The sequence below is a fragment of the Scleropages formosus genome, chromosome 14 (assembly GCF_900964775.1).
Source record: "Scleropages formosus chromosome 14, fSclFor1.1, whole genome shotgun sequence".
Lineage (NCBI taxonomy): Eukaryota > Metazoa > Chordata > Actinopteri > Osteoglossiformes > Osteoglossidae > Scleropages > Scleropages formosus.
In genome coordinates this window covers 20,644,231-20,670,034 of record NC_041819.1, presented here as the reverse complement: position 1 = coordinate 20,670,034, position 25,804 = coordinate 20,644,231, and the positions used below count along the sequence as shown (strand labels likewise).

Here is a 25,804-nt window from a genome sequence, read left to right as displayed (position 1 = left end):
CATGGGAACGCTTTGGCAAATCAAACCCAACTTGTGCTGCAGCATTCTGTAGAAGCTGCAGAGGTTTGATGGCAGTGGCAGGAAGGCCACACAGGAGATAGTTGCAGTCGTCCAGATGGGAAGTCACCATGGCCTGGACAAGTAGTCGGGCGGAGTCAGTAGTGAGGTAGGGATGGATCCTACGAATATTATGCAGGATGTATCTGCAGGACCGGGTTGTGGCTTCAATATGTTGAGAGAAAGACAGACTTGCGTCAATCGTTACTCCCAGACTCTTAGCGAAGGATCTAGTTGAAATGAGAGAGCTGTCCAGTTTGATCGACAGATCGTGACAGGAGGACGGGCCAGCTGGGAGGTGAAGAATCTCTGTTTTGGAGAGGTTGCGTTGGAGGTGGTGATCAGACATCCACGAAGAGATGTCCGACAGGCAGGCAGCAATGCGTGCGGAGATGTCTGACGCACCAGGTGGAAAGGAGGGGAGGAGCTGGGTATCATCAGCATAGCAGTGGTGTTTGAATCCATGGGAGGCTATGACCGGACCGAGGGAGGAGGTGCTGGAAGAATTAGCTGAAAGAGTTATTTTCATGTAATTCTCCCAGCAGTGTAAACTCTGACTCAGCTGACTTAATTACAAATATGAGATGTTCTTCTCATATATTGTGTTACCTTATAGAGTAATATTATGGAATATTGGGTAGTGCTGGTCCCTTATTGCTGTTGGTTTGAATCCAACTCAGTCTGTGTGCAATTTCCCTTTTTTTCTTAAATGTATGCGTTGGTTTCCTCCCACAGTTTGAAGACATATTTTAAGTGACTCAGCAATGCTGAATGATCCTCAGTGGGTAAAGTCCTGCATGAGTGGCTACTCTGTAATGCAATAGCATCCAGTCCAGGGTGTACCTCCCAAAGCCTTGTGACCAGTATTTCAGTGTAGGTTCCAGACCACTAATACAAGGACAAGTGGTGAATGAAACTAAGTGAGTGAACATTACTGTTCTTGCTCTTACTTTGAGTAACCAGTACCTTTCTTCAAAGCTGTGTAGCAGTAAAAAGCACGGAGAGCTGATAAGTGTAGTGACTAGACGTGTTGTCTTTGATTCGGAAGGTTACATGTTCAAATCCCCCTACAGTGGTAGTGCCTCTGAGCAACTTACTTAAACAAAATCACTCTATTGGAACTAGCTAGTTCTGTACCTGTGTAAATGGTTATAGGTATCTTAACAGTCACTTTGGGGGAAAAAAGCATCAGCTAGATGAATAAATGTCATAGTAACAGTCAATAGCCCTCATCCTGTCATACGCAGGGTGCGTTGGTTTTTGTTCCAGCCTTCATCCAGGAATCGGCATCACTTGCTTAATCGGGATTGTTTTGTTTATAATGTAAAACTAAAAAAAATCAAGTGCTTCAAATACAATTTGCCAAATGTGGTGTGAATGTCTGATTGCACCCAAAACGGCAGTGGTTGGAATTAAAGTCTGCGGGTGTAGTGTAGATGGAAAGCTGCAGACTTATTGTGCTCACCTCATTAGAGCAGTACTTAAGGCAATGGGCCCCAGTGCTCACTTAGCTAAAATAATTAGGGTCCTGGGAAAAGCCTTGGGGAACTGGTGCAGGCTGTAAAGCAGAGGAGTGGTGCAGGGCTACCAGTCACAGAGAACACATGGTGAACAGCAGAGGTGTGTGAGCTGGAGTGAGTGAGTTTGCAGTGTAGGTGAGTGCCTCATGCAGGCTGTCAGTCACCAGAGAGTTACTGCAGTCAAGCGTGAACAAAAAAGGGTGCAGATAGACAAGCGGTGCAGCCAAATAGTTGGTGAAAAAGTGCCTAGTGGACACCAAGAATATTATGGCATATATATATAAAAATGAAAAGGAAAAGAATGGAACAGAGTGGGACAGGGCACAGTCAGTAGCACTGCTGTCTCACAGTGCCTGGATGGTGCGAGAGAATGTGGGTTCGATCCCTGCTCAGACTGTGTGGAGTTTGCATGCTCTCCCTGTGTGTGTGTGTGAGGTTACTTTGGGTGCTCTGGTTTCCTCCCACAGTCCAAAGACATGCTGTTCAGGTTCACCCATAATGTGTGAGTGACAGAGGGAGAGTGTGTGTGTTTCACTGATGTATGGATGAGTGACCCACTGTAAGTAGTGTATCTAGCAGTGTAAGTCACCATGGTGAATAAGGTGTGTGGGCCAATAGCACTACATAGAGTTCATTGGAAGTGGCTTTGGAGAAAAGCATCTGCTAAATAAATAAATGTAAGTGGAAGAATTATAAAAAGAAAGAGATTTTATATATAAGGGAAGAGCAGCAACCTACTCTGTCCTCACCTTAAAAACATGGAAGGCTCAACATCATACCTCTTGGTATTAATATGCATGTAATAAAAAGTCTTATGGAAGGATTCTTTAAAGGGTAGTGCTAAGAAAAATTAAATATAACACTTGTAAGCACTAGCATTAGTTACGTTTTTCTGGAATACAGACTTTTCTTATAGTGTGCTGGAAAAAGGTTTATAACTACTTTACTGTGCTTTAAGTGGATTGATTTTTTTTTTTTTTATTAGATGCATTCCATAAATACATATGAACTTGACTTTTTGGTTTTCAACATGTAACCAATAAACATCAGTTGCTGCAATTGTCCTGTAAGGAGACCAAAAAACACAAGAAAACATGTTTTACTAATGTAAATGTTTCTTAAAATATTTATAAAATAAGTAGGTGTTTGATGCAGTAGACAGTGAAGTGCTTAACATGTTGTCTTTCATTCAGAAGGTTCCATGTTTGAATCCTACACCTGCTGTAATATCAACAGTCAAGGTTCTTACTCTGAATTGATAATACTCTACTGTTTAAGACATCTTCCTAAAGACCTTAACTTAATACCTATGCCCAAGGCAACTTATATCTAAATAATGACTATTTTCCTATGGAAAAAGGTGACATTTAAATATCAATGCATATATGTGAATTAAATTTACTGAAAATAATATTTCCACATGCATTTCAAAGCTGTGAAACATTACTTATTTTTTAATCTAAGACAATGCATGAGTCAAAAATAGGTGATAAGTGTAAGCTGATTAACTGCATGACAAGAAAAAAAACTCTAAGTGCTTAATTCACGTACTCTCAGGGCAAACAGAGGAGGCTGGAGCCAAGTGGAGGATCAATTATTCAGAACCAGAGGAGGAGGCTGGTTCTCATGGTCAGTAAATTGGCAAACGGCTAGAGCGAGGATCCAATGTTGGAGCCGAGGGGCAAAGCAAGCAGTCATGACCAGGGAGATGTAAAGCTGGGCGAGGAAGAGGAAGCGGGGACCAGTTGTCTCAAGTGAGATTCCACAGGGGCGAAGTGGTGGAGTGGTGCTCTTTATAGCTTTCATTATGGCCAGGTGCTTCTGATTGAGGTGCAGGTCTGTTCATGACATATACAGAATGAATAAAGTGAGTGAATACAGATTTAAGTTTCAATATGCACTGAAAATCTGTCAAAAGTGAATTAATCTGCTGTATTTCATTAGTCTACAGCCAGGTGTACGATCTATGTGTATTTTCAAAAGTGGCAGGAATTAATTAGTGAAATGAGAATTAAAGTGTTTCCTGCGTGCCTGCTGTTTAGCCTGAAGGCTAATGATATCAAACTCAATTCCTGGTAGACCATGTGTCTGTTCTTTTCTGTTCCAACCCATTCCCCTGGCTCGGTTGCTCCAATTAGTAGTTAATTACGCATACCAGCTTATTTATACTGACACGCTTCTGGCAAAACACAGCATCTAAAAACCACCATATCTTGAACACTGTACTTTATCATTATATCAACATTATTGGAATTTTTCAAGCAACTAAGTGAAGATATAGCAAAATCATGTGCAAACAACTGGACCAGATCCCCTACTCACTGAAAGTCACACACAGGTGACCTCAATCCTATACAAAGGGAGGAAGTCCAATATATACTTCACATGAAGTCTAAAGCTATTTGCTTTGACTCAGAAGATGCAGTCACTGCGGTCTGTTATGAAACGTTTATACTAAGTTATTACTGAGTTAGAGAAATGTGCCCCATCGTTATAACCAAAGCATTTGGAACACCCATGTCTCTCTTCTGGGACCTGGAGGAGGCACTGCTTGGCCACCACAAAATAAATGAAAATAAATGCATGTGTTTAAAACACTTCTTGACTATAATAATCATCCAGTAATGAGCAGTGAGTATTCTTGCTTTTTCAAACACCTAATGGATTCACACATGACCATGTATTCCACAGGGTCACTTGTGAGAGCAGGACTTCAAAGTGCAGAGAGCAGCTGTACGGTGAACAGTGCGGCACAGTACATACTGTATTTAAGAGTTGTGCGGCACATTTACATTTATTTATTTAGCAGATGCTTTTCTCCAAAGCGACTTCTAAGCAACACTCTATGTAGTGTTATGAGCCCACACACCTTATTCACTGTGTTCACTTACACTGCTAGATGCACTACTTACACTGGGTCACTCATCTATACATCACTGGAACACACTGACTCTGTCACTCACACACTATGGGTGAACCTGAACAGCATGTCTTTGGTCTGTGGGAGGAAACCCACCCAGAGACGGGGAGAACATGCAAACTCTACACAGGCTGAGCGAGGATCGAACCCATGTCCTTTCGCATCATCCAGGTGCTGTGAGACAGTAGCATTATAATACAGTAATATCAAGACAGGACCTCTGAAATCCACCCTGGGAAGGGAGTAACAATAATAACATGTTAATAGTACTACAAGTACAAAGTTTATATCTTTATATGTATCACAAAAAAAATATTACTAGGAAGATGGGGGTGCGGTGGTGCGGCAGGCTTGACCAGGTCCTGCTCTCTGGCGGGTCTGGGGTTTGAGTCCTGCTTGGAGTGCCTTGCGATGGACTGGCGTCCCGTCCTGTCTGTGTCCCCCTCTGCACCTGTGTTGCCGAGTTAGGCTCCGATTCATTGTGACCCCACTTGGGACAAGCGGTTTCTGACAGTGTATGTATGTCCCCTCCCCTTCCAGCCTTATGCCCTGAGTTGCTGGGTTAGGCTCTGGCTCCCCACGACACCATATGGGACAAGCGGTTCAGAAAGTATGTGTGTACCACACAGCTCTGTTCATGTCTTAATTTTATGAGGGATGTACTACGTTTACATTTATTCATTTGGCAGACGCTTTTCTCCAAAGCGACATACTTTTCTCAGAAAATACAATGTGTTCATTACATTAGCAGAGAGACATAGATGCAGATGCGTGATTCTTAAGTACAATTAGTTTCTTTGCACCATATGAACCAATGTTCATCACACGAGTAGCTGCACAAAACTTTATCAGAATATCCACGATGCCTGATCACCTTCCTACCCAGGACGGGACACCAGTCCATCACAAGGCACCCCAAACAGGACTTGAACCTCAGACCCACCGGAGAGCAGGACCCAGTCCAACCCACTGCACCACTGTGCCACTGTGCGCCACTGTGCCCCCCCCCCGTGTGGCACACAGTAAATCTAATATTTCCAGAATGCATAAAGACATATAGACCAAACATGAAAAAGTGAATAATTTACTTCCAGAGGGGTGCACTTGAATTGTGACTCTTGGACCAAAGGCTGACCTTTTCGCACTTCTTACACTCACATGCTTCCAGTTTCTCTGAGTAAAACACACGCTTTTTCAAGCCTTTCGCAGTGCCTGCAGGGTTCTTCTGCAATCTCCCAGAGGAGAAAAGCATGATGGGAAGCAGCTTTGATGGGAGGAAAATACTCAGCACTGGAAGAACACCAAGGACAAAAAAGGGCACATCACATGAACAAAAAAGAGTGCGATGAAGTAAACTTTTTCACATTTCAGATAAGGAACTATGTGACTCATCTTCAGCTCTCAAAGTACAAAATGTTCTAAAATTCTTGGCTTGCAGTGGTTATTAATCATGACACAATAATAATTAATAAAAGACACAAGTATGGGAATAAATAAATAATAATGAGCATTTAATGTGAATAGATACTCCTATGTCAAACTATGTGACTGAATAACCTCTGAACAGCCACTAAAACTGCTAAAGCATTTACAAGAGCTTGTAATATTACAATAATGCATGTGATTCAATGGTCAACAAAAATGTACAAAGTCCAGACTGCATGTTCAGTTTTTCTTATATGTCTCTACTTACATTTACATTTACATGTATTCATTTAGCAGACGCTTTTGTCCAAAGCGACGTACATCTCAGCAAAAGTACATTTTATGCATTACATTGAGAGAAGGAGACAAAGTTGCAGACATGAAAGTCTCAAGCCGGATATTGTATATGTGATAATATGCTTTTTGAAAAAATTAGTCTTCAATCCTCCCTTTTGTTCTTAGAAAAAAAGGCTTCCAAAAAAATGTACAGATTCCCGCTTAGAAAAAATGCCATGGGCGACTACTGAAACTCCACTGCTCTAGGCAACGGCATTTTCATAATTTCAGATGAACACACCCAACTTCACGTCCTGTAGAAGTGGTGGATTCTATTAGTCAAAACAATGCTCTGATGTTTTGAATTATTTTAGGAACTTCAGATGTTAAAACCAATTTCTGCCTTTACTTCTTTACTATCAGTATTATTTACTTGATAACTGTTGTTTTTCTCCGAAGCGACTCACCATGTTGGGTTTGTATACTAAACAACCACTTAATTTTAGGGACCCTGACCCCTGATCACAGGCCCTGCCACGGATCCCTTAGATTTATGGTGAAACTCAGAAGAAAGCAAAAATAAGGGAGAAAGTCGTGTAAAAATTCTTAGTGTACGGTATCATTTTTCCTCCTTCTTCACGTGAGAATAATCACAACCACAAGTAAATTTAATGCTGCAATAATTTTCATTCAGTTGCCTCATGCCTGTCAAGCCAGTTTTCCTTATCTCTCTAAAAAGTGTGACCCGTCTGTAAAGTCAGTAAGGACGAAAGAAGGATTGTTGGACCTTGCTTAACCTAACAGAACTAAAATCATCTTTGTTGCCGTGCAAAGGGTGAGATAGTGTTCATTTTTATAAAAGAGGTCGGAGAAGGAACATGGGCATGTCGGGCAGCATTTTATTATTATTGTTGCTGGACCACAGCTGTGAAAACCATGCCTTCCTTTCATTTCAAACCAATATTATGGTTTCTCCTGTGGTGTAGCTATGTTTTTTTATCAGTGTAGTGTTGTTTTTACATGTATTATATCCAGGATACTACGCCTCATGTGGTGCAAGAACACGCACACTCAGCAACCTAAACGTACAAGTTCGGTTTAGTGCCAGGTAATATGTTCTTCTGAAAAAATTGACACGATGAAAGATTGTTGCCATTGAAGTACATAGTATTCGGTTACAAGTAATGTATGTATTATGATATGCTTATGATTTGATACATGCAATTAATATGAACAGTATTTCCTCAGGATTATAATATCTTTTTGATATTATTCACTAAAATACATCGAATAAAACACTTTAAATTATTCCTTTTAAAATATTTCATATATTTGTCCTACTTGTTTAATGATTTATGAGAGAATTTTACAAATGAGGTCATCGAGTCAGTTTTTTCCGCGAATTTTAAGCAAAATCTTGTAGTTTTTCTGTAAAGTAGTCATTTTAATCGTATACATTAAGCATTATTAAAAACTGTGTAAGTGTAATTCAGATTTGCATCAGTTTCACAAGACTGCTCCTTCCGGAAGTGCTCTTTTCCTCAGTACCTCACAGGTAAAGTAAAGAACGAAATATAAAATGCTAATTGTTACATTTATATTATTTATTGTTTATTGATTGTTAGCTGTTCATACCGAACTTCAGGAACAACTTGCGAGTGATAATACTGTATATGATAGTGAAGGTAATACGCGGTAAAAGGGCGGTGCAATTCAAATCCGTTAAGCTGTTTACTACTGACCCTGGATCAGTGTGCCCGTTGAGTTCACGGCGGTTTGCTGAGTACTGTCTGATCCCAGTTCAGTTCCGTAACTGGTTAAAAGCAATTTGAGAACCGCCCCGCGCTCTGTCGAACCCGACGTCTGACGTCGAAGTATTACGTCTATCCAGTCGGTTTCTGTGCAGTTAAAGTGTTATAAAACCGATATTAAGGTGTTATTCACAGTTATATTACAGCACGAAGGAGTGCAGATATGGCGTCGAGCAATCCCTGTATTGTGGTAAGTCTAGACTCTAAACTCGACACTATTATTAAATTTTTCCACTGCATAGCCGTCCGTGACAAACTCTGAACTCACTCACGACTGGCTGTGCTCTGGTACAACAGCCTAACTTTGTTTTGTGTCACTAAAGCGTTTATTAAGGTTTATAATTATATTTTTTGTAAACCTTATTGTGTGCACGTGCTCAGGGGAATCGCGCGCTGTTTCGAGCGTTGGGGTTGCGCGAGGGGTGCGGGTGAGACTGTGTGTGTGTGAGCGCGGGCACGTGCGTGGGGCTCGTCTTCGCGGCGCAAGAGCGGCAGCTGCTGCTGGTTGATAATTTTCCCGATTTGAGGCCAGTCATTATTACCAGAACTGTACATTTCACATTTAAAACATTGCAACTCGACGTGTACACGAACGGAAAGTAACGAAATGAAAAGTTTCGAACTTTGTTTCTCCATCTTGAGCTCAGTGTTGTGTCTGCTAGGACCACCAAACTGCACAAAACCGTAATATTTCTGTAGTTTACAACACTTACATATTTTTGCATATACATCGTAACTGCTGCATGGTTTCTAATTTCTTGAAGGACGTTTTTTTTTTTTTTGCAGTTGCCGGTTTTATTAGTTCATGAGGTCAGTGTGAGGTACTATATATGTTCAGTTTATCCTAAGGCCTCTGCTCTGGCACTCCACCGTAAAAATGACCTTTTTATAAAAATTCTTTAGTGGTAACAGTGTAGAGGTGTGTTAGAGTAGCAGGGTCCTGGTGAAACACACCACCACGGTGGAGCCATGTAGAAAAGTGTGTAAACTGCCTCTGTCTCTCTCATATACAAACAAACACACACACACACACACACACACACACGAACAGGAACACAGGAAGAATATGGACCAGCTATACCATATCTCAACCTATGGGCCCTGAGCTGTGGTATACTCTGGTAAAGTGGGTAGTGTGTAACGTCAGGGAGTGATGGAGGTAAGTTGGACAGTAGGGACAGCTGGTAGTGTAGTGGTTAGAGCTGTTGCCTTTGGACCCAAAGGTCATAGGTTCTTGTCTCACCTCTGGCTGTAGTACCCTTGTGCAAGGTACTTACCCTGAATTGCTCCAGTAAAACTAGCCAGCTGTACTGTACAAATGGGTCACTAACTGTAGGTAGACTAACATTGTGAGTTGCTTTGGAGAAAAGCATCAGGTTAATGAATAAGTGTAAAGTGTGATTACTGAAACCCTTGACTATTTCTGCACATGTTGAGTAGAGCTGGGGGGGCCTGCATAATGCTGTATGTGAGAAACTGGACAGAAGAGTGAAAGCAGTTCAACCCCAAGTGTCCAGTATATTGCTGGCAATGGCTGCAGAAAAGCTGGGGAGATGCGGTGTCCCCGCATACTGCTGATTGTGCCGTAAAGCGCGGTTGGGTTTACTTCAGCCCCTGTGTCAGTGGGCCTGTTGGGGATTATAGTGGAACTTGCCCTTCTAGTGACCGCTGACCGTGGTCCAGTTGTCGTAACTGGTTACGCTGTCTGCACACCCACATCAGCACTGTCCTGCCCTCTTGCTGTCAGCATCAGCAGTTTCACTGGAGGGGCCTGGTCTAGCCTGGCCTACTATGTGTCACTGCTGGGTGCTGCAGGGCTTCATTCACCCTTCAGCAGAAATTTCACTTTGATTTCACACTGTTATGTTTACTACAGGGGGTGGCGCAGTGGGTTTGGCCAGGGCCTGCTCTCTGGTGGGTCTGGGGTTCGAGTCCTGCTTGGGGTGCCCTGTGACGGACTGGCATCCCATCCTGGGTGTGTCCCCTCCAGCCTTGTGTCCTGTGTTGCCGGGTTAGGCTCTGGCTCGCCACAACCCTGCTTGGGACAAGCAGCTTCAGACAATATGTGTGTGTGTGTGTGTGTGTGTGTGTGTTATGCTTAGTTTACTTTTCCTTTTCTGGGTTATATATATTATAGTAGCTCTGCATGTATTATGTTACTTGTTTGAAATTACTCGGGGAAATTTATGAAAAGTGATTTCAGGTAATCATGTCAGTCTTTACAAAATAAGACTCTTTTTAACAGATTTGTTGTTGCCATGTAGTCTATATTCTCAAGTTCTTCGCTCAGGAAAGTACTTATCTACAAGCAGAATAAATTGAATAGAATACATTTTTAGCACAGTAACAGCCAGGACTGGTACATTTGAGTTGAATTTGCCTTCTTTCTGCAAACATGTGAGGCAGAGCTGATGGAAATAAATTTGCTGGGAAAATCAACAGAATATGTATTATTCACTTGTGTAAAATATATATGCCAAGCTTGTCCAAAGGTCTTGGATTATTTACATAACCTACAGATGTTGTGTGCTGTGCTAGTTTCTAATGAAATCTCAGACATTGTTACTTTGCTGTGCTGAAATAGCGACACAGTGTGTGTGCAGGTTGCTTTCGCAAGACCTGTTGCTCATGCGAAATGCAGGGTAGAGGTTATGTACTGTCGCCATGCACTCGCATATTTGACCAAAGTCCTTCCAGGTCCTGGTGGCGAAAATGCAGGTGATCTTTATGTAATCTGATCATACATTTGTGACCCAAGAAACCTATTTTTCCCAGATCAGTGATGAGGAGCAGGGTTATGACCTGGACCTTTTCTGCATTCCCAAACATTACGCCAGTGACTTGGAGAGGGTCTACATTCCACATGGCCTCATCTTGGACAGGTCAGTAACACTTCAATGTCATAGAAGCCTGAAAAGGAAAATCTGATTATAATAACAACAATGAATGCAAAAATGCTGAAGTTAAATAGGCTGCAAAAATTGGTCAGTCCTTGTGTTCCAGTCATGTCTTGACCTTCTCTATGAGCTGGAGCAAAACCAGTTTGGAAGTCACATAGTGTAAATAGTAATTTCACGAAGCATAGGCCGAAGGCAACTGCAACGTAATAATCTTGTGCAGCACATTAACTAACGTAGAATACAATTAGTTTGTTTACATTTATTCATTTAGCAGATGCTTTTCTCCAAAGACACGTACATCTTCATAGAGAATACAAATTTGTTCATTACATTAGCAGAAAAAGAAACTTAGATGCAGATGCATGATACTAAGTACAGTTTGTTTTTTCATCATACGGGCAGTAAGACTGCTTTGTCTGACACTGGTGCAGCAGCTAGTGCTGGTCCCTCATAGCACCCGGGCTGTGTGATGGAACATGGCTTTGATCCTGTTCAGTCGGTATGGAGTTTCTGTCCTCTCTATGTTCTTGTGGGTTTCCTCCCACAGTCCAGAGACATGTTCTAAGTGAACAGGTGACAAAATTGTCCATAATGTCTGTATGTGTTACATTGCTGTGGTGCATAAAAGGGTGAATGATTCTAGGGTATCTGGCACTGTAAGTCACCTTGGATAAAGGTATCAGCTAAAGTAATCATAGTAATCGTTGTACTAGATGTGTACATGTAAATGTAAGATGATGCAGATGAATTCCTCTCCTCTGCACTCCAGAACAGAGCGATTGGCACGGCAGATCATGAAGGAGATGGGGGGCCATCATATAGTGGCCCTCTGTGTGCTCAAGGGAGGCTACAAGTTCTTTGCTGACCTTCTGGACTACATCAAGGCCTTGAACCGCAACAGTGACCGCTCCATCCCCCTCACCGTGGACTTCATCCGGCTCAAGAGCTACTGCGTAAGGCGGGGGTTGGGGGGGGGCATAGTTGCTCTGTCAGTTCGAGGTGTGCAATGCACTTCACTTTTTTCTGCATTCCCTTCTAGTTGTATTTAATCTTTTTGCGGTCTGTTAATTTTCTGTCAAAGTATTTCCCTCTGTTTTTACTATCTTAGTTATATGTTTCTGATTCTCAGAATAGCATGTTGGTTTTTCAGACTTAAATGGATGAGTTTATTGACATGCTGTGCACGTCTTTAAGTGGGCAGAACTAATTCATTTCCCCAGGAGGTTATTCCAGTTAATGTTTTCCCTTCACTTTTCTTCTCAGAATGACCAGTCCACAGGTGAAATCAAAGTCATTGGTGGAGATGACCTCTGTACTTTGACAGGAAAGGTACACATATACACTCCTTCACAATGCACTGTTGCAGTTGGACTGAATCCCTTGAGAAACAAGTAGAAAATGTCACATTTGACTGAGGTTTGTTCTAAGCCTGTTTTTCATTTCTTGCCAACAGAATGTCTTAGTTGTGGAGGTAAGTAAACTTCACTACCTTTTCATTGTTATTTATCATGCTGACTGTTGATGGTGAATTTTTTGATTACCTTTGGCCTCTTTCCTCTCTAGGACATTATCGACACAGGAAAGACCATGAAGACCTTATTAGATCTTCTAAAGCAATACAATCCTAAAATGGTCAAGGTGGCCAGGTATGAGGAGAGTTTTGTCCTTAGTGCTTCACATCAGTTTTTTTTTTCTTTTTTTTTTTTTTTTGAACGCTCCTTTATCTCCTAATTTGTGGTCCCTGTCACCTGTATTATTAATTTTGGACAAGTGAACATAAGCACATACTACCTCTTTTTGCGTGAGCGCTCAGCCACCCCGCTTGTTTCCACTTATGACATGAAGCCTGCAATTACATATGTAGTCCTTTAGGTTCATGGTTAACTGTAGGTGTGAGAAAAGGAGTGGGGGGTGTAGAATGCCAATCATCTCACCCAGCTTTGCCAGCTTGTGCTCTTTGGGCCTCCTTAGAATAAAGTGGCATGGATGAAAAGCCAGACTGGTTTGAGGGCTATTACTATAGACAGTTGTGATGACCACAGTGTAACATAACCCTGTGTATTGTATTACCATCATATAACAGAATTTTTAGTCAAATTAAAGTCTTAGACACATGCCAATTTCTGCTTGCAGTTTACTTGTGAAGAGGACACCAAAGAGCGTCGGCTACAGACCAGACTGTGAGTATCGGTTTCAAATGGAAGGCAGTTGTTCACTTTTGCACTTGACAATGCTCGAGGATTGTTTGTGCAAATGTCTAAATCCTGCACGTTGTGGGTAAAGTCTTTTTGCAAGATTTGTGTGTGTGTGTGTGTGTGTGTGTATTTGTCAAAGGTGTAGTGATGCATTACCACCACTGGGTGGCATGTGGAAACCAACCAGTATCAATTATGTGTCCCGTGAAGTGGAACTTGAGTGCAGTTACATTTAAGGCCAACTTTACTCTCAGTTGTAGGATTTGAAGTCCCTGACAAATTTGTTGTGGGGTATGCGCTGGACTACAACGAATATTTCAGAGATCTAAATGTAAGTTAAGAGATGGTAAAGCCATCCCTGCTTTTGTTACATGGTCAACATTATTGCTACAGTGCCATTTCTTAACTGATCTCTTTGTGTTTCAGCACATCTGCGTCATTAGTGAAACAGGAAAGGAGAAATACAAGGCAGGAGAAGAGACTGGTGTTCCTCTTTAGCTGTGTTTTTTACAACAAATTACAGCAATTGCAAATAATTGGGGTTTTTTATGTCCAGTAATTTGTTTAAATAAGTAATGGTGTTATGATGGCCAGAGTGCAGATAAAATCTGTGCGTGCACTACACAATGTGGACCAGCTCAGGCAGTTAGGCAAAACCAGGAAATGCTCATAGTCTTGATGAAAACTTGTAAAATCTAGCAGCAAGTGGCCAGTTTTAGAGAAGTGAGGGAAATGACTTTAAAAAGCTGCTTTGAAACATAATGATTAATGCCTGGATTAGCCAGCTGAATGTAGCAAAACATGGTTACGTGACAAAAGTTTATCAATACAAGTTGATGGATATTTTGACAATTTCAGTGCTCCTGGACTTTTTTTGAAAAATCACATTGTGCTATATGAAGTGCACATGTACAAAATATCTTTTACTATGAAGAAAAGCTTTAAAGACTTTAAAACGCATGATCTCTTAAATGCCCAGATTAAAGTTATTGCTACAGGTAGATACAGGTTATCTGTAATGTGCAATAAGTTTGAAGCAAATTGAGGGTTAAATTCTTCAGTGAACTGAATATTTGGTCTGTATTTAAAATTCAGCTTCTGAAGTAATTAAACCACCTTGAATTGTCCACTGTCAACCTGTTGGCTAAAACAAAAAAATGTATTTGTGCTAAGTTTGACATCTGTGTCTAAAAACAAGATTTACTTACATTTTTTTCTTTGAAACAATATTGCAACCAGGACAATGCAACCAGTGTATAACTACTTAAACTCGAGTGTGGACTGTTGACGAGAAAATGTCACAGTTCCTTATTTTCTATACTTCTCTATATACAACTGCTCACTCTGTGGGCATTTTTCTTTAAATAGCTTTCTGCATTTCAGATGAAATACATTTCAAAAAACAATTGTGCAGAAATGAAACCATATTTTTTCTTAACATGTGCATTTATGTACCTTTCTTGCATCATAGGAATATTTTTATTCCTTATTTTTCACAGTTAGTCTTATCTACTCTTCTGTGCAGGGTTTGATGTATTAGTAGACAACCTTTCGTAGAATACAATGATGTGAATAAACTCTATTTGAAATACGTATCAGTTGAGTTTGGTTCCAATTGTGGATTAATTGTTCTAATAATGGTTTACTTGTGTTACCTTTGTTTTGAAGTATCGAGTAGGTCCACTTCTATTTACTGTAGAATACTGTGCTTGGCTTACTGTATGTCCACAAAAGGGGGAGGGGTGACTAGTTTCCTGTTTTCTTTACTACTTCACACTGAGAGATGTGCATCATGTCAGTGTTAACCCCTTACTGTCTTTCCACCAGTTATTGCTGTTCATAATGCATCAATAAACAAGATCAAGAAAGCACTTTTTGATTATAACTCTTCTCAAAAGTACTGCCCTTGAAGTTGATATGTGGGGGAAAATGCATTTAGAAATGGAATTCAATTGTATTACCAATTCAAAAATACAAACCGGTTTATCATAGTGGCCAGAAACATAAATATTAAACTCTCCAAAGTTTGGAGAAGTAACTCATTGTGTTGTAATGAAGAGGAGACACACGCTGCCCAAACGACTTGGGCAAACAGATGCAGCCCTACGTAGGCCTTACTGGAGCAGAACAGTAAAACTGGATATGTCGGTGCAGCCCAGCTCCAGTATTTACGTGCTGCTTCTGTAGTGCCCACAGCCATGTCTCCTCCTTCCCTACAGGCAAACCAGTCACATGCTCACACTCACGCTGATGGCTGTCTCTGCCTGAGCTGTGATCCTCATGCACCACACCGAAAATGCTGGAGGCACAGTGGCAGCTCGCCATGGTCTGCATCTCCATATCACTACAAACCATGATGTGCTGCTACAATGGCCACCAGTGAGACACTGAGGCGTATGTCTTCTTAGAAGAAGAAATCTTAAAATCCTGGTCCACTAGTGTAAAATTATAGCTATAATTTGCAGCAACAAGCAACCTGGCTGAAATAGTATCTTTGTTCAGGACTATGTTCTGGTGGATTGGGTGCTGAGAGTAAAATGTTAAAATAGTCTAATTAGAACAATTTCAATCAAAAGTCTAATTACTTGGCTAGATTAGAAATTAGCCTGTTATCCAGCCCACCAGGAGCAGGATTAGGGATCCCACTTCAGACTACTGAACCAGTTTATTTTCTCTCCTGGTTTTCACCGGTCTAGGTGCCCTGGCTCGTACTGAAACGGAGCCTTCAGTTAATCAGAATGAGCCCTTCATGCTGCCCACAAAGGGGCCTGCAAAAGTTGTACATACTGAACATCATACTGCAGACAGTAAGTGCTTTTCATTGAGTTCAACCAACACTGTTAGACAATTCAGTGTACATCAACAGCTCACCTTGAAACTGGATACAGAAAGACTTATCTCTAATTTCAACTCTGGTTTACATTTTTCTCCAAAGTCACTTACAGTACTAATCTATTTACAGTTATTTACACAGCTAATTTCACAGGAGTAATTTTTTGGGGAAGTACCTCACTCGAGGATACTACAGCGCGAGATGAGACTTGAACTTGCAAGCTTTGTGTCCAAAGGCAGCAACAGCTCCAACCACTGCACTATCAGCTGCCCTGTTCTTTTCTGGACTTGAGACATCTCACCAGAAAAATACATTTCAAATACAACCTGTCACTATATCAATAACAAAACAGTACAACATTCACAGTGAACACTATGGAAAATGAGGTCCTTGTTACGGGTCAACAGTCTTTCATACACTACCCGTCACTCCAGTACTGTGCCACAAAAGCAGACAGTTATGTTGAATAAATCTATTTGTAAGCTAACAGAAATAACTATCCATAGATACAAAACTAATACAGGGAGCCTCCAAGAACATATTTTTTTCCTACTTTTGCATTTTTTTTTTAGAAAAGAACTAATACCATAAGCAATAAGAGAGAGAGAGAAACAATCTTTATTTTATAGGAAAAAGACTACTTGTGGCCAGGACAAGATATGTATCAGCAGGTAAAATCACACACACACAGTCTGAAGCCACTTGTCCCGAGTGGGGTTGCAGCAAATTGGACATTAATCCAGCAAGACAGGGCTGGGGGGGAGGAGCACACCCAGGATAGGACGCCAGTCTGTCACAAGGCACCCCCAGCAGGACTCGAACCCCAGACCCACCAAAAAGCAGGACCCAGCCAAATCTGCTGCACCACCACATGCCCTCCAGGTAGAATCATATTTACAGAAATTGGACTTGTATGAACCTGGAGGTTTTTTTATTTAAGTTAATGAAATAACAGAGACAGTTAAGCTTACCCTCAAAGTTCAAAAATATCCAGTTGTATAAATGGCTGAAGATAAACTGCACTGAAAAAATCAATGGCTAAACAACCAAATTACAATATGGTGATAGCTGTTTGCAAAAGTGTTAACACATACCAGGTCTTCCGCACACAGCGAAACAATATAAGCGAGAAACTGTCTGCTTTTGAAACTAATTTTTCCATTGGAAACGTAAGCCTTACAGATAACCCAAGCCACATGACAACCCTGTGGGTGCAACTGAAAATATGAGGCAGTGATACTGAAGATACTGAATGGAAATAAGGTCGATCTATACAGAAAACATGCACTAAAAAACAGCAAAGTTCAAATAAAGGTCTTACATTTTATGGTGGAAAGATGCACATATTATTGGTGTCAGTAATTTATTTTTATAAAAACCACAGGCAATTAAGGATTGTTATGCATTTATTAATTTGTAACAAGTAAACCAAATCCCTGGGGCCATACAAAAATTTTGTTTACTCAGTTCAGGTCAAGTAAATTTCTAAAAATTCTGAAAACTACAGTTAAATATAATAAGTACTCAATTCAACAGTCCAATAGCTGAATGCTACAATTGCACTGAGATGATCTGTGGAAAGAGGCAAATAATTAGTATGAAATCAAGAATACTAAAGGAACAAAAAGTATTTGTCAATGAGCACCAACAAGGGATCTTCCTGTAGTCTTTATAGTAACCCCAGTACTGGGCTTGAGTATACAGTGGAGATTTAAGTCTCATAACAGGCACCACTTGCCAAAAACACCTAAGTTTTAAGATGACTGTACTTTTACGGAAAGTCAACGAAAGTAGGATGACCATAATCCTAGGGAGCTCTGGCAACCAGAGCCCTATGAAAGTTCATCCATTAGAGCCACCCATCTTTTCCCTACGAGAATTTAACAGTTTGTCCTGCACCTCAGTACAATGCAAACAAACATCTTCCTTTACTCAGACTTACATTAACGTGATACGTGTGAGAGGCGTCATTATATACAATACCTTACACACATTAAAAAAAGCTTATCTCATGGCTTGCTGTGTGTAAGATTCAAATCCATTACTTAAAAATCATGATGAACCTTCCAACTGATTACGAACAACTGAAACAGGAAAGGAAATCAAAATTTCTGCTTTTGGGTTGGTGACACTGTTACAAAGCAATCACAAAACTGAAGAAACTCACATTTTGTTAAACTGAATGAGTTATTTGCTTCCAAGCATGAACGTCATGCAATGTGAAATGCTGTAGAGGCCAGCTGGATCACTCCATGTCAAATTACCAGAAGAAAGGAGAATCCGACTCCACTTATCAAGGTTTTAAGAGCTACAGGAGATACACAGTGATGTCAGACATGGAGTTTTTCAAGCCTCCAGATGCCAAAATTTAACATATATATCAAGACTCAGTGTAGTGAAATTAATTTATTATTGAAATATTTTACAAACCTCATCTTCTCAAATGAATGCCTAAAACACCTCAGTAGATTTCTGTAGGAAAAAATGTTTCTTACAACACATTAACGTTATCATTTAGCAGCACAAAATAGCACCATCCAGAGGACCAACCTGGTTTTCCTTAAAAATTTCATGTTTTAAACTAAACTCACTGTAAACATTGCTTAACAAGAAATAATCTGCTGTTACAATAAAGATTAAGAACACACAGAATGTATAAAACTTTGAAATGATGAACGATTTGGATAATTTTATCCCACTCTACAACCATTCAGTACATTTCTAAAAAAAAAAAAACCTGTCAATATTTCACATCATGATACAGAGTACCTCCAAGATTTGTGATGAGCAGTGTCAACCTGAGTGATTTTCCCTGCAAGGATTAATACAGTATTATCCTATCCCATACTTGAATGCTCTAACTAAAGCAAATACGACTAGCATCAACAATCAAATCACTGAGACTCTCTCCACATTTTGAAGTGTAACACAAACCAACAAAATGTAATGATGAAAACAATTAAAATAAAATCTGAGAACAATACTGACAGCATTTCTGCAGCTCAGGGACCTACTTCACTACACACCCTTGGTAGCAAATCTCAAAAACCAGAACCAATATTGTTCCGTACGTTACAACAGAGAGGACTTCCATGGCTGAGATGAGCATGAAATAAGTTGGGCTGCTCTAAATAAATCGGCAAACCCTGATTACTAGAAGAAGTCCTGCTCTTCAGGAACTTGTTCCAGGACAAAGAGACCTTTGCACTGTCTACTGAAGAGGAAACCAGAAAGAGGACATTTAGATGTGTTCAAGACTGTGACTGTGGGATCAGTACGCTATGACACCACTCAAGTACAGAGATACTTTAAAAAAACACACCTGTGTTTATACATGAATTGTGTGTGTGTCTTTTTTCTGTATATGCCCACACACCTATGTATATTGTATGTACAGATATATATGTGCAAATGCAACAAAAGATAAGCTTCATGCAATATGCACTTAAGAGTTACGCATCTGCCTCTGTCTCTCTCTTCCCGCTAATGTAATGCACACATTGTATTTTCTATGAGATGTTCGTCTTTTTGGAGAAAAGCATCTGCTAAATGAATGAGGTGTGATTATGTGCCCAGAAATCTTGCCAGGAGAGATAGCTGGTAGCTTTCAGTGGAAGCGTGGCTAACAGGACATGACCAGACATGTCCCCAGCTGCCATAAAGAGTAGCTTGGAGACACTGAAAACTTGTTTTACCCCCAGCTGAAGATCCTGCAGCACAGCGCTGTGACACTGTCGACCCGGCGATACGTGTCCATCGGTCCGGAACCCAGCTGGACTCACTGGCCAAACCTGAAAAACGGTTCCGCCATAATCAGCATCGGTCAATGAAAAACACATCACTTCTACCCGCTGCTTGTTGGCCCCCTGCATGTCGAGAGCAAGTCTCCCTCAGACAAGCAAGCAACACAAGAAAGTAAACAGACAAAAAAGAGTAAAACCACTGGTCGTGGTTTAAAGAAAGTAACAGTAATCTGAGCACATCTCCGTTTTACACTAAGGTGATGCTTTTCTCCAGAGCAACTTATGTTAGTCTACATACAATTATTTACCCCTTTGTACAGCTAGATAATTTTACTGGAGCAATTTGGGGTAAGGACCTCGTTCAAGGGTTCTACAGCCAGAGGTGGGGATCAAACCTGTGACCTTTGGGTCCAAAAGCAGCAACGTTACCCACTACACTACCAGCTCCATCCGTATTAGTGCCTCAACTAGTGTTTTTTGGACGTCAGAACAGAACAACCAGTTTACTGACACGTTTCACTGCAGCCTTCAAAACACTTCAACAAAAAGTGTAAAGTTTTACAAGAGACAGCACACTTACTACAGATATATTCCAATACTTGTTTTCCAGAAACGGGATTTTATGAACAAAACAAATGGGCTGTTACCAAATGTCTGAAGTGATTTGACCCTCAGTGTAACACACAGTGGGGATATCTTCAAAAAAAAAAAAAAAAAGATTTCAGTGTTATACTATAACAACTGTATGGCTGCAGAAATTTATTTCGAAAGTAGGTAATTAAATACGAAATAAAAGACAATACGACGACCACGGTATCAAGCTGCACGGACGACTACGGGGAGCAGGAAACACCTTTGTGACTACGACTCAAGGGACAACTTTCACATTAAATTTGCGTTTAAAACATACAAAGTTACAGTGTCGGGCTTCGGGAAAAATCTCGAAATTCGAATTCTGTGTTCAAGTTATCATTGTACTTCGATAATCCTGCACACCGCAGCGGTACTCGATTTGCTTCAAAAACACGAGTGTGTCACAAGTTTTTCGGGACTGAACAGTCGTATTATTGAGGGGTTTTTTTGAAAACGACAAGCAAACAAGTGTAGCCAAACACACGAACCGGACCCTCTTCGTGCTGTTCCTATCGGTAATATTTTCACGGTTTCATCTTTTATTTTATTTGAACGATGAATGCCACTCTACTGGCAGCCGTAGCCGGGCGAGCGCTCCGCCTGCCTGTGTCTCCGAACCGCGCGCGCTCCCACGTCCGTGAACCGCGAACGCGCCGCGTTTTTACGAAAAAAAAAGATGGAAAATAATCCCCCCAAAACCGCCCGGACTCACCTCCAGCCCAATCGAAAATGGCGCCGAAACGAGAGAAAAAAAAAGAAAGCGGGTGTTCGTGTCACTGTGAGAGAGGAGGTGGGCTGAGGAGTCGCGGTGCCCGGGGGGCATGCAGGGCTGGGGGGGCTCTGGGGCTTTTCCTCGCTACATTAAACTTTACTTCTCCAGTGTCACTTTTCAAGAAGTGACCAAAACTCGCACCATTCGAGGAACCTCGTTGAGTGAACTGAAAGTCCATCTTTGCGCGCAGCTAAAGCGGTCACGAGCTTTTTCCTTAGTGGAGCGGTGCAGCTACTGTGTGTGCGCGCGCTCGCTTCTATGGAAATTCGGGTCATTTTTTCATAGCGGGACCTCTGTGCCTGATGAACACTTGTAAAGATAGGTGTTTTAACTGAAAACCGAACGAATGCTTGTCGTTCTGGAGCGCACCTTCCAGCTTCCTGTTCCAAGGCGAACCCCCCTCCCTCGTTCACCGCTCAACTGTAAATAACCACTCTGTCTGTGCATCTGCGGCGCACTTCGTAACAGACGAAAGTTCATTCAGCTGAAGACTGCAGTGAAAACGGGAGCAGCTCGAGCCGGAGGGCGGCGCGTGCAAACCGCACGCAGCGCGAAGAAGTCCGCTGCAACACCGAGCAGGGGTCCCGCGTGCTGCACGCCTACTAATGATTAATTCGGACATAACGAAGAAACTGGCAGTCGGTCTCACGGAGCCGTTGTAAACGCCTCATCCATTAACATGCTGTTTCGCAAAAAAAAAAAAAAAAAACTTCCTGAGATAAATAATTTGGTAGGAACGTGATGAACTCGCCTCGTACAACTACTTCCCACGCCGGACCGCTCGCGAGGCGAGAGCGCGAGAACCGCGGTGCGGTTTGCAAACAAGTCGAGTTAAAAGTGAGCATCGAGACGAGAAAGACAGAAAAAAAAAACACAAACACACACACAGATCGCAGTTCCAAACCAATAAAATCGACATGGCGTTTTCATATCTTAACTGACTGCAGCAGGTGACTTTATGTTTTATTTCCCGCCAATTTATCCACCCGAAAATCATGTAACTGTACACATGACTTAGATATTAAATACAGTGTGTGCCTCGGTAGCCGAAATATAAACAGACTCACATGAGATTAGTCCTTCGTGTTTGCAAGGTTAGAAGCATCTGCCTGCTTCTTGGACATATTGAGGCGTATGACTGGAATATAAACCAAAGCACTGTGTGCTTCCAGCTGGTGGTGGCCTACGTGACGGGAGTCCATGTTCCTCTCCCTTCCTCCTATTCAGATCTTAGAAGAAATGGTTTCATTGACTGTCAAATGTTTACAACTCGCTTGTTAACGTTCATGTTTTTGCCAGCTGTTCTGTTCGAGTTAATGTCAGTGAGTGAGCAAGCACTTCTTCCTGCATCCTTTCTAACCACCATGTAATGATGATGTGCCTTGTTCTTGCCGTTTTCAAAGCACTTACCAACTACAGTCCACTTAATTGTGCGGCACATTTACATTTATTTATTTAGCAGATGCTTTTCTCCAAAGCGACTTCCAATGAACTCTATGTAGTGTTATGAGCCCACACACCTTATTTACCAAGGTGACTTACACTGCTAGATACACTACTTACTTGGTCATTCATCCATACATCAGTGGAACACACTCCCTCTGTCACTCACACACTATGGGGGAACCTGAACAGCATGTCTTTGGACGGTGGGAGGAAACCAGAGCACTTGGAGGACATGCAAACTCCACACAGGCTGAGCAGCGATCGAACCCATGTCCTCTCACACCCCCAAGGTGCTGTGAGACAGCAGCACTACTCGCTGTGCCGCCATGCTACTCCTCTGAGGCCCTAAATGTAAATGCCCTGGGGCGAGATGCTGAGAGAGGTGCTACACAATAAATTGCATTAAAGCACATATAGAAGTGGCTGGGACTAAATGCCTCTGAATGTTATTGCCACTGTCTGGGCAGGTCCTGGGCTTCCTTCTGTGCTGAGTATTGTTGAAGGCCTCTGTTTTGTTGCTGTTGACACTGAGGGAAGGAGTCTGAATTATTCCACTTCCTTCCCCTCCAACGGCTCATCGGCGTGCAATGTCCGACATACCTGTAGCATCATAGCCCTTGACTCTTACAGAGCCAGGAGCAATTCACTTCCACACGACTTATGACTTGGTACATATTGTAAAAGTTACATGTAATGAAAAATATATTTAAAACATATATAATTTAATTTCTTTGACTGCAAGACAATTTTCTTAATATTCTCCATTTACTGAAAATTTGGTGATGTCCCATAACTCAGTTTTTCTACTTTAAAGTATAAATACGGACATACAGTGAGTTAATGCGATCGCAAGGTTTTCATTTATTCATAGTCAAGTAGATTAAAATGTCATCTAAGCATAGTCGCCTTTTAGTAACGCTTGTAGTTGTCTAAAATTGACTAAATTCACAGCTGCATTTGGTCAAAACTTTATCCCTTTCAGTGTTGTGAACACTTTTTTGTGAACATAGTACAATTTTTTAAGTTTTTAAGTTAAAATTTCATAGTTATGAACTGCAGAACTCCATGCTCAGCGATTTGTCAATGTACTTCGGCCTGTGACAGTCTGCAAAATGTAAAAGGAAGTTGAAGTGAAGAGTACGCAGCAACGAGCTGAATTTATACAATCTTTAACGTTCTAGAACTTAACAAATGAAGAATACCAATATCTGAGTACCGAATAAAAAGTGATTTCATTATAAGACCAAGAAAACGTGGAGCGTATTTGTAGCTTTTAACAATGATGAAATACGGAAAACAATAAGTATCCCCACAATATTACAAATCACAATTTTTAAGAAATAAGGAGTATTACCTATTTAAAGTCCGTGGACCAAAACTAGGTTGTACTGTACCTGGAAAAGTGTAATGAAATGTGCTCTTTTTGAACGGCTTCACAGCTGTTTCCATTAGTTCACACCAATTTGCATCGGTTCTAACCAGTTCTCTAGCCCTGGCTCTTAAATTGTAGTACAGTGTTCACAGTTCATTGTTCATACGGGTGGCAACCGAATAACACACATCAAGGGATTATCGCTGTGGTTGTGGACCAGACTGAATAGAAAATGAAAGATTGGTGCAAGAAGAGTGAAGGATTACACAGTAACCTTGGTCACATTTGTCTGACACTTTCTCTAAAGCAACTCATTGTGTTAAGGTTACAATTAATTACCCACCTCTATAGGTACATAATTTCACTAGGGCAGATTAAGGTAAATACCTTCCTCAAGGATACTATAGCCACAGCTAGGGATCAAACCCACAACCTTTAAATATAAAGGCAGTAGCACCAACCACTATGCTACCAGCTCTTCTTAGGTATTGTGCTCTACACTAAAAAATAGAGCTAGGTAAGTAGTCCAACTAAAACAAATACATGAACACCACATTGCATTATTTAAACCAAGTAGGAGCTAACCCACCAACACACAGGACGCAGGGCTAAGGGGGGAGGAGACATACCCAGGAGGGGATGCCCGTCCATCACAAGGCACCCCAAGTGGGACTCAAACCCCAGACCCACCAGAGGGCAGGACCTGGTCAAACCCACTGCGCCACCACACCCCCCTGTTTATTCATTATATGAGTTTGCTTTAAGATTGAGGTTTTATAAGTTTATTTTAATATTATATATTATATACAAATATATATATATTATATATATATTCTATAAATTAAAATATATATTATATATAAAATAAATATTAAACATGTATATTATATTAAATATATAAAGATATATATTAAATAAATATATGTATATATAATATATATATATATATTATATACAAAAATAATGATAATCCATATATGGTTCACATACTTTCAAGCAGCACAAACACACGCTGTCTGAAGTCGCTTGACCCAAATGGGGTTGCGGTGAGTCGGAGCCTAACCTGGCAATGCAGGGCGCACGGCCAGAGGGGGAGGGGACACACCCAGGACGGGATGCCAGTCCGCCACAGGGCACCCCAACTGGAACTCAAACCACGGACCCGCTGGAGGGGGCGCGGCACCAGCTAAACCTCCTGTGCCCCCCGCGCCCCCCAAAAGCAGCACTGTATTTGGAAAAAGAGAACTAGTCACCCTAGCAACCCTGTAGGCACCCATTTGACTATGGCAGATGATGGGAAGGAGGGTGGGGAGAGAACCCCAACAGTTTATACCAACTTGTGTCATGGAGGCCCTTTGAATACAATTGGCTAGTGTGTCACAGCAGGAACATTCCAGGTCTCCATCACAGGGAGCATGATAATTTACTGATGTATCATACAAGAGATTATTTAAAGTACATAGCACATTTATTTATTTAGCAGATGCTTTTCTCCAAAGCAACTTCCAATGAACTCTATGTAGTGTTACCAGCCCACACACCTTATTCACCACGGTAACTTACACTGCTAGATACACTACTTACACTGGGTCACTCATCCATACATCAGTGGAACACACACACACTCTCTGCGTGAACTGGAAGAGCAAGTCTTTGGACTGTGGGAGGAAACCAGAGCACCCAGAGGGAACCCACACGGACATGGGGAGAACATGCGAACTCCACACAGACTGAGGTGGGATTGAACCCATGCCACCCCACATCATAGACCTTTAATGGGAACTGTAATCAGCACTCAAAACTTTTCTGAAACACCATAAAAATACATTACAAAAACAGGCCCTGAACCCTGACCGGTTTTGTTTTGCTTTATTCTTAAAAGCATTCATTTAAAATGCTAA

The 25,804-nt window shown here is 41.3% G+C and overlaps 1 protein-coding gene and 1 long non-coding RNA gene across 2 annotated transcripts; one reads left to right on the top strand and one right to left on the bottom strand.

Moving 5' to 3' along the window:
• Window positions 1-8,042: 8,042 nt before the first annotated feature.
• On the top strand, window positions 8,043-15,206 carry LOC108928991 (hypoxanthine-guanine phosphoribosyltransferase-like). Its single transcript, XM_018743249.1, has 9 exons — window positions 8,043-8,199; window positions 10,785-10,891; window positions 11,679-11,862; window positions 12,173-12,238; window positions 12,363-12,380; window positions 12,473-12,555; window positions 13,043-13,089; window positions 13,359-13,435; window positions 13,531-15,206. Exons 1-9 carry the CDS (start codon window positions 8,173-8,175, stop codon window positions 13,600-13,602), a joined length of 681 nt encoding a protein of 226 aa, XP_018598765.1. The 5' UTR covers window positions 8,043-8,172; the 3' UTR covers window positions 13,603-15,206.
• On the bottom strand, window positions 10,842-21,094 carry LOC108928994 (uncharacterized). The gene is made up of 3 exons (XR_001965720.1): window positions 21,026-21,094; window positions 19,633-19,728; window positions 10,842-10,919 (listed from the first exon to the last, which is right to left on the bottom strand). It is a non-coding gene; the product is annotated as an uncharacterized LOC108928994 (long non-coding RNA).
• Window positions 21,095-25,804: the final 4,710 nt, after the last annotated feature.